Source organism: Bombina bombina, chromosome 1 (genome assembly GCF_027579735.1).
Source record: "Bombina bombina isolate aBomBom1 chromosome 1, aBomBom1.pri, whole genome shotgun sequence".
Lineage (NCBI taxonomy): Eukaryota > Metazoa > Chordata > Amphibia > Anura > Bombinatoridae > Bombina > Bombina bombina.
In genome coordinates this window covers 1,378,061,344-1,378,077,572 of record NC_069499.1, presented here as the reverse complement: position 1 = coordinate 1,378,077,572, position 16,229 = coordinate 1,378,061,344, and the positions used below count along the sequence as shown (strand labels likewise).

The window sequence follows — 16,229 nt, the reverse complement described above, 5'->3', positions numbered from 1 at the left end:
TAGGAGCTTGAAGTGGTCCCTGTGAATTGGAACATGAAGGTAAGCATCCTTCCAGTCTATTGTTGTCATGAACTGTCCCCTCTTGAAGTTGGGGCAAAATAGTTTCCATTTTGAACAATGGAACAGACAGAAACTTGTTTAAACACTTTGTGGTTCCAAAGAAGGAGGGCACATTCTGCCCGATTCTGGACCTAAAGAGATTTGTATAGTATCCTAGACCCCTTTCTGCTCGGGGTACTGTTACGATAACACCTAAAGAGGAGAGATCCCTCACACAATCTAGAAAGGCCTCTCTCTTTTCTGGTCTTGAAGACAGGTTTGACAGGAGGAATCTGCCCCTGGGCGGATAGGACCTGAACCCTATCCTGCAACACTGGGCGACCACTTCCAGAACCCAAGGGTCCTGAACGTCCTGCAACCAGGCGTCGGAGAAGAGAGACAATCTGCCGCCTAACTTGTCCGGAGACCGGTTGTGGGCTGCCCCTTCATGGCGATTTAGTCTCGCGGGCTTCTTGTTCCAAGACTGAGCAGACTTCCAAGTTCCGGACTGATCCGCTTTTGCGGCGGGCTGATGGCGCTGGGCCTTGTCCGCGCGAAAGGGACGAAAAGTAGATCCTTTAGGCTTCGCCTTCTTATCCTGCAGTAGGAAAGCTCCCTTGCCTCCCGTAACAGTGGATATGATCGATCTAAACCTGGACCGAACAGAATCTTCCCTTGAAAAGGCAGGGACAACAGCTTTGACTAAAAGCTAAAAGAGAGAATCCTGAAACCTTTGCGTTCAGGGGTATAATTTGCATATTGGCGTCACAAATTAAAGAATTTGCGACCTTCAACGCCTTAATCTTATCCTGTATCTCGTCGATGGAAGTCTCCCTCTCGCACCAATATGTTGCAGCTCCGGCAACCGAGGCTACAGCCGCTGACGATTGAAAAACAAACCCTGTGTGTTAAAACATTTTCCTCAACATGTTTTCCAACTTTTTATCCATGGGCTCTTTAAGCGACGAACTATCCTCGACAGGAATAGTCGTCTGCTTCACGAACGTAGAGATGGCACCATCCACCTTAGGGACAGTCCACCACAGCTCGTGCTGAGAGTTCGGAATAGGGAACAGTTTCTTAAAGGAAGAAGGGGAAAAGGAAGAACCTAATTGCTCCTATTTATTCTTAATAATATTAACCATCTTAACAGGAACCGGGAAGGTCTGAGGCACCACCCTTTCTTTGTATACCTTATCAAGCTTAGGAATCAAAGGTTGCTCCGGAAGCTTCAGTTCCGGAACCTCCAGAGTAGCAAGCACTTGCTTCAGCAAAAAGAGCAAATTCTCCATCCTAATCCTAAAGTCAGGCTTCTCCGCAGCCGGAGGATGAGATGACACGGACTCCGACCCAGAAGAGTCAGAGTTGGCCTTGTCATCGTATAACACCTCTGATATTTCCATAGGCGTAGACAACCCCTTGGCCGGGCCACCATGATATGGCTATGCTTGTGCTTAGCAGAACGTGGTAAGGCATGGATCAATTTTGATACCGCCGTTTGCAGTTGATCCTCAAAATCTGATTGCCAACGAATCTCTACCGTAGGAGTAATAGTTGGACCCTGGGGCGCTGCATGTGTACTCAGAGACAGTTTTAGATGTCGCAACTTTATCAAGGCATGTGGAACATAGTTGAGCAGGCTGATCTACAAGAACCTCCTCACAATAAACACAGGGATGTACCCTCTAATGTGCCAGAGTCTTCCATAGCTTGCACTTTTATTATGGACAAGACTAGCTTAAAAACCAGGCACCGTTATACCTCCAATGGCCGGGGCACTTACCACATCCTATGACCCGGACTACAGAAACCGCTTAGTCTCCTATGCCGCTGATCAACTGAGGAAGTGAAAACTTACACCCGGTCACCTGGGATGCCTCGCAGGACCGCCCCATGCACTAAGGCCAAATCATCCACACAACTACTCCCGGAAGTCAACCTAAAGTTCCACCATTGCCAGAGCCACATCTCGCACATAACGCAGCAATAACATAATAAACAATATTATGTATAAACCCACTCTGTTCAATAATTCCCTCACTAGGAATATTAACCCTTGATTCCATAAAATAAAAGGCGCCACACTGTGACCCTGTCTTCTGTGTTATCATTATGTATAAAAAAAAAGAAACAATCTTACCAGAATCAATGCCGTGGAACAGGAACATGGCGCTTCAAGTATGACAGGTAGAAGCATTGCTACTGACATGGACCTGAGTGCAGAAAGCAGGCAGTGAAACTCGTCAATTATGATTGCTTGTGGAGCTGTTAATGAGTCAGGATGGTTTTGCAGAAAGACTCTCCCTGCATCTCCGGACTCTAACTTTCATCCAGGCTCTCACTGAGAGGCTGACAGGACTACTTAAAACTCCAGTCCCATTGCGAAGAGTACTACCCTTCATAAGAGACTACTCCGAATCTTCGGCACTTCTCTGCCATCCTCCTGTGACGAAAAAGCAAAGAATGACTGGGGGATGAGGGGAGTAGGGGAGGTATTTAAGCCTTTGGCTGGGATGTCTTTGCCTCCTCCTGGTGGCCAGTTTCTTATTTCTCAAAAGTAATGAATGAAGCCGTGGACTCTCCTCCCCTTTAGATGAAAATTATTACATGTTCTCAACTTAATTCAAGAAAAAACTTATGTCTATATATGTGTATAAAGGCCGAGATAGGTGCACTCTCACAAAGAGTCTTCAAATGCCAGGGTGCTGAATAGAGATAAGGTACAGAAGATAGAAGACAGCACTAGCTGGGCTTAATTAATGCAGTAATTGCCTTTTTTTTTTTTTTTTTTTTGAAAAATATTTTTATTGGACATCCACAATGAAGAAAAACAAAATTTATGCTTACCTGATAAAATTATTTCTCTTGTGGTGTATCCAGTCCACGGGTTCATCCATTACTTGTGGGATATTCTCCTTCCCAACAGGAAGCTGCAAGAGGACACCCACAGCAGAGCTGTCTATATAGCTCCTCCCCTAACTGCCACCCCCAGTCATTCGACCGAAGACAAGCAAGAAAAAAGGAGAAACTATTGGGTGCAGTGGTGACTGAAGTTTAAAAATATAAAACACCTGCCTTAAAATGACAGGGCGGGCCGTGTACTGGATACACCACAAGAGAAATAAATTTATCAGGTAAGCATAAATTTTGTTTTCTCTTGTAAAGGTGTATCCAGTCCACAAGTTCATCCATTACTTGTGGGATACCAATACCAAAGCTTTAGGACACGGATGAAGGGAGGGACAAGGCAGGCACTTAAACGGAAGGCACCACTGCCTGTAAGACCTTTCTCCCAAAAATAGCCTCCGAAGAAGCAAAAGTATCGAATTTGTAGAATTTAGAAAAAGTATGAAGCGAAGACCAAGTTGCCGCCTTACAAATCTGTTCAACAGAGGCCTCATTTTTAAAAGACCATGTGGAAGCTACCGCTCTAGTGGAATGAGCTGTAATTCTTTCAGGAGGCTGCTGGCCAGCAGTCTCATAAGCTAAGCGTATTATACTTCTTAGCCAAAAAGAAAGAAGTTGCCGAAGCCTTTTGGCCTCTCCTCTGTCCAGAGTAGACAACAAACAAAGCAGATGTTTGACGAAAATCCTTCGTAGCTTGTAAATAAAACTTTAAAGCACGAACCACATCAAGATTGGGTAAAAGACGTTCCTTCTTTGAGGAAGGATTAGGACATAATGAAGGAACAACAATCTCCTGATTGATGTTCTTATTAGATACTACCTTAGGAAGAAACCCAGGTTTGGTACGCAAAACTACCTTATCTACATGGAAAATCAGATAAGGGGAATCACAATGTAAAGCAGATAACTCTTCGAGCTGAGGAGATAGCTACTAGAAACAGAACTTTCTAAGATAAAAGTTTAATATCTATGGAATGCAGAGGTTCAAACGGAACCCCTTGAAGAACCTTAAGAACTAAATTTAAACTCCATGGCGGAGCAACAGGTTTACACACAGGCTTAATTCTAACTAAAGCCTGACAAAACGCCTGAACGTCTGGAACCTCAGCCAGACGTTTGTGCAAAAGAATAGACAGAGCAGAAATCTGTCCCTTTAAGGAACTAGCAGACAAACCTTTCTCCAATCCCTCCTGGAGAAAGGATAAGATTCTAGGAATCCTGACTTTACTCCATGAGTAACCCTTGGATTCACACCAATGAAGATATTTACACCATATCTTATAATAGATTTTCCTGGTGACAGGCTTTCGAGCCTGAATTAAGGTATCAATGACCGACTCGGAAAAAACCACGCTTTGATAGAATCAAGCGTTCAATCTCCAAGCAGTCAGACGCAGAGAAATTAGATTTGGATGTTTGAAAGGACCTTGAAGTAGAAGGTCCTGCCTCAGCGGCAGAGTCCATGGTGGAAAGGATGACATGTCCACCAGATCTGCATACCAAGTCCTGCGTGGCCACACAGGAGCTATCAAAATCACCGAAGCTCTCTCCTGCTTGATCTTGGCAATCAGACGAGGGAGCAGAGGAAACGGTGGAAACACAAAAGCCAGGCTGAAGGACCAGGGCGCTGCTAGAGCATCTATCAGCGCTGCCTTGGGATCCCTGGACCCGTAACAAGGAAGCTTGGCGTTCTGACGAGACGCCATGAGACCCAGTTCTGGTTTGCCCCATAGTTGAATCAACTGGGCAAATACCTCCAGATGAAGTTCCCACTCCCCCGGATAAAAAGTCTGCCGACTTAAAAAATCCGCCTCCCAGTTCTCTACTCCTGGGATATGGATAGCTGAGAGATTGCAAGAGTGAACCTCTGCCCATAGAATTATCTTTGAAACCTCCAACATCGCCAGGGGGCTCTTTGTACCCCCCTGATGGTTGATATAGGCTGCAGTCGTGATGTTGTCTGACTGAAATCTGATGAACCTGACCGCAGCTAGCTAAGGCCAAGCCTGAAGAGCATTGAATATCGCTCTTAGTTCCAGAATGTTTATCGGAAGGAGGGCTTCCTCCTGAGTCCACGAACCCTGAGCCTTCAGGGAGTTCCAGAATGCGCCCCAGCCCAGAAGGCTGGCATCTGTCGTCACTATAGTCCATTCTGGCCTGCGGAAGCTCATTCCCCTGGACAGATGGACCCGAGATAGCAACCAGAGAGGAGAATCTCTGGTCTCTTGATCCAGATTTAGCAGAGGGGACAAATCTGTGTAATCCCCATTCCACTGATTGAGCATGCAAAGTTGCAGTGGTCTGAGATGTAGGCGGGCAAACGGAACTATGTCCATTGCCGCTACCATTAAGCCGATTACTTCCAAGTCCACTGTGGTCATATATTGACCCTCTTGGATCATGGGTAGGATGGTCCGAATGGTTTCCATCTTGAACGACGGAACCCTTAGGAATTTGTTTAAGATCTTTAAGTCTAAGATTGGTCTGAAAGTTCCCTCTTTCTTGGGAACCACAAACAGATTTGAATAAAACCCTCCCATCACTAAGAGGTCTTGTACACATTGTAGAAATGCCTCTTTCTTTACTAGGTTTGTTGATAACCTTGACAGATGAAACATCCCTTGTGGAGGAGACGTTTTGAAATCCAGAAGGTATCCCTGAGATATAATCTCCAACGTCCAGGGATCCTGTACATCTCTTGCCCAAGCCTGGGCGAAGAGAGAAAGTCTGCCCCCCACTAGATCCGTCTCCGGAAAGGGGGCCCTGTCTTCATGCTGTCTTAGGGGCGGAAGTAGGCTTTCTGGCCTGCTTGCCCTTGTTCCATGACTGGTTGCCTTTCCAACCCTGTCTGTAACGAGCAGTAGTTCCTTCCTGTTTTGGAGCGGAGGAAGTTGAAGCTTAAATTTAAAATTTTAAATTTCTGAATCCGGTCTCCCCGAATCAGAACCGTCACCCACAGAATGAAGCTCTCCGTCCTCATGTTCTGCAAATTGTGACGCAGTATCAGACATGGCTCTCGTGTCATCGGCGCGCTCTGTCCTTAACCCAGAGCTGTCGCGCTTGCCTCTTAACTCGGGCATATTGTATAATACTTCTTTCATAACATTAGCCATATCATGTAAAGTGATTTGTAAGGGCCTTGATGTACTTGGCGCCTCAATCTTACGCACCTCCCGAGCGGGAGACGAAGGTACTGACACGTGAGGAGAGTTAGACGGCATAACTTCCCCCTCGTTGTCTGGTGATAATTTCTTTATCGGTACAGATTGACTTTTATTCAAAGTAATATCAATACAATTGGTACACATATTTCTATTGGGCTCCACATCGGCTTTTAAACATAATGAACAAGCAGATTCCTCTGTATCAGACATGTTTAAACAGACTAGCAATGAAGCTAGCAAGCTTGGAAATTACTTCAATAAGTTTACAAGCAATATAAAAAACGCTGCAGCGCTTTTTTAAAAAACACAATTGAATAACAAAGAACTAGTTCAGTTATAGTCAACAATTCTTTAAATGTATTAATTAGCAGAGGATTGCACCCATTAGCAAAAGGATGATTAACCCCTCAGTACCCAAAACGGATATCAAATTAAGATTTAACGCTTTTATCACAGTCAAACACACTGTCACAGGTCTGCTGTGACTGATTACCTCCCTCAAAAACGAATTTTGAAGATCCCTGAGCTCTCTGGAGACGTCCTGGATCAAAGAGGAAGAAGCAGGAAGACTGTGCTAGAATTTTAACTGCGCAACAAGACGCTAAAAAAGGTCCCTCCCACTCCTATTACAACAGTGGGAGACCTGATATAACGGTTTCTATGCAGAAATATACTTTAGCCGTGTGGAAAAAAATCATGCCCAAAAAGATTTATCACCAAAGTACCTCACAAAATGATTAACATGCCAGTAAACGTTTTAAAAAACAACATTTCAGATGCTGTGTAAAGTTATTACTAAGCCTGCTACCAGTCGCTACTACTGCAGTTAAGGCTCACACATTATATCAGTATTAACAGTATTTTTTCAGTCAAATTCTAGTCCCTAGAAAATAACTCTACTGTGCATACATTTATCAGCCTGATACCAGTCACTACTACTGCATTTAAGGCTGTACTTACATCATACGGGTAACAGCAGTGTTTTCTTAGTCAATTCCATTCCCAGAAAATATTGTACTGCACATACCTCATTTGCGGGAGACCCCGCATGCTATTCCCATTTTCTGAAGTTACCCCACTCCTCAGAATGTCGAGAACAGCCAGTGGATCTTAGTTACGCCTGCTAAGATCATAGAAAACGCAGGCAGTTTCTTCTTCCAAATAATGCCTGAGATAGAAAAACAGCACACTCCGGTGCCATTTAAAATAACAAACTTTTGATTGAAGAATAATTAAGTAAAAACTCCAGCTCCTCTCGCGACCTCCTTCTTTGTTGAGGGTTACAAGAGAATGACTGAATATGACATGTGAGGGGAGGAGCTATATAGCAGCTCTGCTTGGGTGATCCTCTTGCAACTTCCTGTTGGGAAGGAGAATATATCCCATAAGTAATGGATGACCCGTGGACTGAACACACTTAACAAGAGAAATAAGACTTACTTACCCCAGGACACTCATCTACATGTAGTAGAAAGCCAAACCAGTACTGAAACGAGAATCAGTAGAGGTAACGGTATATATAAGAGTATATCGTCGATCTGAAAAGGGAGGTAAGAGATGAATCTCTACGACCGATAACAGAGAACCTAGGAAATAGACCCCGTAGAAGGAGATCATTGAATTCAAATAGGCAATACTCTCTTCACATCCCTCTGACATTCACTGCACACTGAGAGGAAAACCGGGCTCCAGCCTGCTGCGAAGCGCATATCAACGAAGAATCTAGCACAAACTTACTTCACCACCTCCATGGGAGGCAAAGTTTGTAAAACTGATTTGTGGGTGTGGTGAGGGGTGTATTTATAGGCATTTTGAGGTTTGGGAAACTTTGCCCCTCCTGGTATGAATATATATCCCATACATCACTAGCTAATGGACTCTTGCTAATTACATGAAAGAAAGTACTCCTAGGAGTGATCTAACAAGCTATGTGGAAAACTAGGCCCCAAATAAAGATTTATCACCCTCAGAGAAAAAACGTTTTTACTATAAAACATGCAAACGTTTTTACACTAAGTAATATGAGTATTATTATGAATATTACCCTTTTTTGCAAGCATGATCCCAGTTGCTGTTAAATCACTGTATCAGGCTTACCTCAAATATACCAGGCACTGTCAGCATTTTCTAGACCTTATAATCTCTCTAGAAAAAAATATACTGAACATACCTCAAAGCAGGCAATCTGCAGACCGTCCCCCCAACTGAAGTTTTCTTTCCATACTCTTCAGTTATGTGTGAGAACAGCAATGGACCTTAGTTACAAACCGCTAAGATCATCAAACCTCCAGGTAGAATTCTTCTTCCAATTTCTGCCTGAGAGTAAAACAGTACAACGCCGGTACCGTTTAAAAATAACAAACTTTTGATTGAAGGTAAAAACTACACTAAATCACCACATCTCTCTTGATACTTCCTTTCTTGTCGAGAGCTGCAAGAGAATGACTGGGGGTGGCAGTTAGGGGAGGAGCTATATAGACAGCTCTGCTGTTGGTGTCCTCTTGCAGCTTCCTGTTGGAAAGGAGAATATCCCAGTAGTAATGGATGAACCCGTGGACTGGATACACCTTTACAAGAGAAAACAGTACAGTAACATCTGAAAGTCAAGTACATGAATAATAAATACAGTGTTCATGTTAAAAAAAAATAAAAAAAATTACAATTGTGAAGACCTTCGAAGCATAAATGTTGGATTCCTTTTTTATACAAGTTTATAGTAGTAACAATATAACAAATGAAAAACATAACTGCAAGCTAGACATGGATTTCTGTCAGAGGACTGACAAACATACCGCATTATACCTTCCTTCAATAATGGCACACAGTGACCATTTTAGTTGTATCTCACCTGGTCCCGAATTCACCCTTTCCGGGTATTTTGATCTATACTTATCTATCTCAACCCTGGATCTCAAATCTCTGCGACACATAAGCCTCCCACAATGACTGTATCTAAGCGTACAAATTTATGCATCTGTCCTTCATATAATGGTACTCCTCTAACTTATTATCTCCTTACATTTATGTACCCATTGTGCTATATCAGGTATATGTCGTGTCTTCCATTTCTGGACTAGCAATATTTTCATACCATTACTCATAATGTGTAACATCTTTTTTTGTGCTGTTGTTAACCTTCTGGGAGTGCATAGAAACAGCCACAGCTTAGGATCTAGTGGAAGTGTTTTGCCTATTACCTTAGAGGCTTCTGCAGCTATGTTTTCCCATATTGGTGCTATAGTAGTGCAAGTCCACCAAATATGGGACATCGTCCCCTTCTCTAAGCCACACCGCCAGCATACATGTTGAATAGCTTATGTATCCTAACTGGAGTCATGTACCACCTATGTAATATCTTCAAATTTAACTCAATTGTATTAGCTGATACAGAAGATTTTGAAATATTATAGAAAATATCAAAAAATGTCCAATTCGCTGTTCCATCTCTCCACATAGTAGGGAACATGTCCCGGAGGCTGTATTTGTAAAATTCCATACAATAGTGATAGAGAGATGTATTGGCTTTGAAGCAGCGCACATTGCTTCAAACTATGTCATGGGCCTGATCAGATTTTTGCGGAATTGTAATATTACTTTGCCCCAAACTCTAAAAGTTTCGACGCTTAAAGGGACACTGAACCCAAATTTTTTCTTTTGTAATTCAGAAAAAGCATGCAATTTTAAGCAACTTTCTAATTTACTCATATTATCAATTTGTCTTCGTTCTCTTGCTATCATTATTTGAAAAAGAAGGCATCTAAGTTTTTTTTGGTTTTAGTACACTGGACAGCACTTTTATATTGGCAAGGACAACCCAGGTTGTTCACCAAAAATGGGCCGGCATCTAAACTTACATTCTTGCATTTCAAATAAAGATACCAAGAGAATTAAGAAAATTTGATAATAGGAGTAGATTAGAAAGTTGCTTAAAATTTCATGCTCAATCTGAATCACAAAAGAAAATTTTTTGGGTACAGTGTCCCTTTAACAAGTTTAAATGATTGTCCCTGAGCAGATCCCCGTGAGTGGTCCAACATTGAGACCCCAGATGGTTAATGCCTGCCATTTCATGTTCTATTTGAACCCAAGTCTTATTTTGGAAGTTATATGACCAGTTGAGGATTCTTTGTAAATAAATGGCATATCTATAATGCAGTAATTGCCTTTAATTAGTGACGTTTTGGGGAATGCTCCCCTTCATCAGACCCTCTATATATGTGTACATATGTATATGTCTGTAAATACATATATACACATATAAATAATTAAATACCTACATATACTGTATATATATATATATATATATATATATATATATATATACACACATACAATATATATATATATATATATATATAATATATACATGCATACTGTACATACACACATTTTTAGACATGTATATATCTCAATGTTTAAAGCCCGTTGTCTACCTTTTTTTCCCCTTACACTTGAAATCTCATATCTTTGAGCCTATATCTTTTGAGTGCAATATTTTTTAAATAATTTTTAATAGATGGTGTTATGAGTGTAACTGTACTTTGGAATGTATTTTATGTGTTTTGTGACACTTTTTTGTTTTGCAAAACGGTTAACCACAGCCCAGAGGATACATTAATTATTCTAGTGTAAATCCTGATTGTGCTAAAGTGACCACATTTACTTTCAACTCCTAATACCAGCGGCAAACCCGACGAGCACAAACACCCATGATAAACCCCTTTATTGCTTTCGCACAAATGTTTGCGCTCCGCTCATAATCTGGCCCTAAATGTTTTATTTATAAGTGAAATAATTTATGGCTTTACAAAACTTAAATATATTTGTGTCTTCTATTAACTAAATGTAATACTATATGACTGTAGGGAAACTTGTGTACAGCATGCGTTGCAAAAATTTACTCTCAAATCAAAATTTCACTAAATGCCACTGAACATGTGTAAACATCTTCTATGATAATATAATGCCCTATTTGCTAAACAAATATTATTATTTTTGGTTACTTGTAGAACGCCAACAGATTCCACAGCGCTATAAACATAGGCGGTTTACAAGGTAACATTTACAGGGACTGCCGAGAGTCGCACTGTTTTTAGTCAGTTGATCAGCAAACAGCCTGGATAAGCCCTGTAAACGGGAATGTGAGGAGGTAACAAGAGAAGAGGAGAGTAGGAGGTTGTGAGCAGAGCAAAGGGGACGGGAGGGAGAGTATATGGAGGCAAGTTCTGAAATATAGAGGGGAGGAGTGCAGTTGAGGGTCTTGTATGTCAGAGTCAGAATTTTGTGTTTTATCCTAGAGGCAAGAGGAAGCCAGTGAAGGGATTGGCAGAGAGGTGTAGCAAATGAAGTGTAAGGAAGAGGAGTCTGGCAGAGGCATTCATTATGGATTGTAAACGAACAAGGCGGCTAGGGAGACCAGAGAGGCAATAATTTCAGTAGTCGAAGCAGGAAAAGATGAGAAAGCGGATTAAAATCTTGGTTGTGTCTTGTGTAAGGAAATGTCTAATTTTAGAGATGTTTTTAAGGTGGAAGCGGCAGGATTTAGCCAAGGACTGAATGTAAGGAGTGAAAGAAAGATCTGAGTCAAATGTGTCTTCAAATGTGGCATGCGGGGTAGGGGTAATGATGGAGTTGTCGACAGTTATAGAGAGATTGGGGGTGGAGATTTTGGAAGAAGGGGAAAAATAAGCTCAGTTTTGGAGAGATTTAGCTTAAAGGGACACTGAACCCAAATTTTTTCTTTCGTGATTCAGATAGAGCATGACATTTTAAGCAACCTTCTAATTTACTCCTATTATCAAATTTTCTTTATTCTCTTGGTATCTTTATTTGAAATGCAAGAATGTAAGTTTAGATGCCGGCCCATTTTTGGTGAACAACCTGGGTTGTCCTTGCTGATAGGTGGATAAATTCATCCACCAATAAAAACACATAATTTATGTAAGAACTTACCTGATAAATTCATTTCTTTCATATTAGCAAGAGTCCATGAGCTAGTGACGTATGGGATATACATTTCTACCAGGAGGGGCAAAGTTTCCAAAACCTCAAAATGCCTATAAATACACCCCTCACCACACCCACAAATCAGTTTAACGAATAGCCAAGAAGTGGGGTGATAAGAAAAAAGTGCGAAGCATAAATATAAGGAATTGGAATAATTGTGCTTTATACAAAAAAATCATAACCACCACAAAAAAAGGGTGGGCCTCATGGACTCTTGCTAATATGAAAGAAATGAATTTATCAGGTAAGTTCTTACATAAATTATGTTTTCTTTCATGTAATTAGCAAGAGTCCATGAGCTAGTGACGTATGGGATAATGACTACCCAAGATGTGGATCTTCCACGCAAGAGTCACTAGAGAGGGAGGGATAAAATAAAGACAGCCAATTCCGCTGAAAAAAATCCACACCCAAAAATAAAGTTTAAATCTTATAAAGAAAAAAACTGAAAAAATAAGCAGAAGATTCAAACTGAAACAGCTGCCTGAAGTACTTTTCTACCAAAGACAGCTTCAGAAGAAGAAAACACATCAAAATAGTAGAATTTAGTAAAAGTATGCAAAGAAGACCAAGTTGCTGCTTTGCAAATCTGATCAACCGAAGCTTCATTCCTAAACGCCCAGGAAGTAGAAACTGACCTAGTAGAATGAGCTGTAATCCTTTGAGGCAGAGTTTTACCCGACTCGACATAAGCATGATGAATTAAAGATTTCAACCAAGATGCCAAAGAAATGGCAGAGGCCTTCTGACCTTTCCTAGAACCGGAAAAGATAACAAATAGACTAGAAGTCTTTCGGAAATTCTTAGTAGCTTCAACATAATATTTCAAAGCTCTAACTACATCCAAAGAATGCAATGATTTCTCCTTAGAATTCTTAGGATTAGGACATAATGAAGGAACCACAATTTCTCTACTAATGTTGTTGGAATTCACAACCTTAGGTAAAAAATTAAAAGAAGTTCGCAACACCGCCAGATCCTGGTGAAAAATCAGAAAAGGAGACTCACAAGAAAGAGCAGATAATTCAGAAACTCTTCTGGCAGAAGAGAAGAGATGGCCAAAAGGAACAAAACTTTCCAAGAAAGTAATTTAATGTCCAATGAATGCATAGGTTCAAACGGAGGAGCTTGAAGAGCCCTCAGAACCAAATTCAAACGCCAAGGAGGAGAAATTGACTTAATGACAGGTTTTATACGAACCAAAGCTTGTACAAAACAATGAATATCAGGAAGATTAGCAATCTTTCTGTGAAAAAGAACAGAAAGAGCAGAGATTTGTCCTTTCAAGGAACTTGCAGACAAACCTTTATCCAAACCATCCTGACGAAACTGTAAAATTCTCGGAATTCTAAAAGAATGCCAGGAAAAATGATGAGAAAGACACCAAGAAATATAAGTCTTCCAGACTCTATAATATATCTCCCTAGATACAGATTTACGAGCCTGTAACATAGTATTAATCACAGAGTCAGAAAAACCTCTTTGACTAAGAATCAAGCGTTCAATCTCCATACCTTTAAATTTAAGGATTTGAGATCCTGATGGAAAAAAGGACCTTGCGACAGAAGGTCTGGCCTTAACGGAAGAGTCCACGGTTGGCAAGAGGCCATCCGGACAAGATCCGCATACCAAAACCTGTGAGGCCATGCTGGAGCTACCAGCAGAACAAACAAGCATTCCTTCAGAATCTTGGAGATTACTCTTGGAAGAAGAACTAGAGGCAGAAAGATATAGGCAGGATGATACTTCCAAGGAAGTGACAATGCATCCACTGCTACCGCTTGAGGATCCCTGGATCTGGACAGATACCTGGGAAGTTTCTTTTTTAGATGAGAGGTCATCAAATCTATTTCTGGAAGTCCCCACATTTGAACAATCTGAAGAAATACCTCTGGGTGAAGAGACCATTCGCCCGGATGTAACGTTTGGCGACTGAGATAATCCGCTTCCCAATTGTCTATACCTGGGATATGAACCGCAGAAACTAGACAGGAGCTGGATTCCACCCATACCAGAATTCGAGATACTTCTTTCATAGCCAGAGGACTGTGAGTCCCTCCTTGATGATTGATGTATGCCACAGTTGTGACATTGTCTGTCTGAAAACAAATGAACGATTCTCTCTTTAGAAGAGGCCAAGACTGAAGAGCTCTGAAAATTGCACGGAGTTCCAAAATATTGATCGGTAATCTCACCTCCTGAGATTCCCAAACCCCTTGTGCTGTCAGAGACCCCCACACAGCTCCCCAACCTGTAAGACTTGCATCTGTTGAAATTACAGTCCAGGTCGGAAGAACAAAAGAAGCCCCCTGAACTAAACGATGGTGATCTGTCCACCACGTCAGAGAGTGTCGTACAATCGGTTTTAAAGATATTAATTGAGATATCTTTGTGTAATCCCTGCACCACTGGTTCAGCATACAGCTGAAGAGGCCGCATGTGAAAACGAGCAAAGGGGATCGCGTCCGATGCAGCAGTCATAAGACCTAGAATTTCGATGCATAAGGCTACCGAAGGGAATGATTGTGACTGAAGGTTTCGACAAGCTGATATCAATTTTAGACGTCTCTTGTCTGTCAAAGATAGAGTCATGGACACTGAATCTATCTGAAAACCTAAAAAGGTTACCCGTGTCTGAGGAATCAATGAACTTTTTGGTAAATTGATCCACCAACCATGATGTTGAAGAAACAACACAAGTCAATTCGTATGAGATTCTGCTAAATGTGAAGACTGAGCAAGTACCAAGATATCGTCCAAATAAGGAAATACCACAATACCCTGTTCTCTGATTACAGACAGAAGGGCACCGAGAACCTTCGTAAAAATTCTTGGAGCTGTAGCTAGGCCAAACGGCAGAGCCACAAACTGGTAATGCTTGTCTAGGAAAGAGAATCTCAGAAACTGATAGTGATCTGGATGAATCGGAATATGCAGATATGCATCCTGTAAATCTATTGTAGACATATAATGCCCTTGCTGAACAAAAGGCAGGATAGTCCTTACAGTTACCATTTTGAATGTTGGTATCCTTACATAACGATTCAATATTTTTAGATCCAGAACTGGTCTGAAGGAATTCTCCTTCTTTGGTACAATGAAGAGATTTGAATAAAACCCCAGTCCCTGTTCCAGAACTGGAACTGGCATAATTACTCCAGCCAACTCCAGATCTGGAACACATTTCAGAAATGCTTGAGCCTTCGCTGGGTTTACTGGGACACGGGAAAGAAAAAATCTCTTTGCAGGAGGCCTTATCTTGAAGCCAATTCTGTAGCCTTCTGAAACAATGTTCTGAATCCAAAGATTGTGAACGGAATTGAACCAAATTTCTTTGAAAAAACGTAATCTGCCCCCTACCAGCTGAGCTGGAATGAGGGCCGCACCTTCATGTGGACTTAGGAGCTGGCTTTGATTTTCTAAAAGGCTTGGATTTATTCCAGACTGGAGATGGTTTCCAAACTGATACCGCTCCTGTGGGTGAAGGATCAGGCTTTTGTTCCTTATTGTGACGAAAGGAACGAAAACGATTATTAGACCTAAATTTACCTCTCGATTTTTTATCCTGTGGTAAAAAAGTTCCTTTCCCTCCAGTAACAGTTGAGATAATAGAATCCAACTGAGAACCAAACAATTTATTACCCTGGAAAGAAAGGGAAAGCAGAGTAGACTTAGAAGACATATCAGCATTCCAAGTTTTAAGCCATAAAGCTCTTCTAGCTAAAATAGCTAGAGACATATACCTGACATCAACTCTAATGATATCAAAGATGGCATCACAAATAAAATTATTAGCATGTTGAAGAAGAATAATAATGCTATGAGAATTATGATCTGTTACTTGTTGCGCTAAAGCTTCTAACCAAAAAGTTGAAGCTGCAGCAACATCCGCTAAAGATATAGCAGGTCTAAGAAGATTACCTGAACACAAGTAAGCTTTTCTTAGAAAGGATTCAATTTTCCTATCTAAAGGATCCTTAAAGGAAGTACCATCTGCCGTAGGAATAGTAGTACGCTTAGCAAGAGTAGAGACAGCCCCATCAACCTTAGGGATTTTGTCCCAAAACTCTAATCTGTCAGATGGCACAGGATATAATTGCTTAAAACGTTTAG

The 16,229-nt window shown here is 41.3% G+C and overlaps 1 protein-coding gene across 1 annotated transcript in view; it reads right to left on the bottom strand.

The window, feature by feature from the left end:
• Nucleotides 1–947: 947 nt before the first annotated feature.
• Nucleotides 948–16,229, bottom strand: part of TDRD10 (tudor domain containing 10) — a 176,951-nt gene continuing 161,669 nt past the window's right edge. Inside the window, exon 6 of the mRNA XM_053719784.1 lies at nucleotides 948–1,118. Within this exon, the coding sequence (XP_053575759.1) occupies nucleotides 948–1,118 (171 nt within the window). The remainder of the gene's footprint in view (nucleotides 1,119–16,229) is intronic.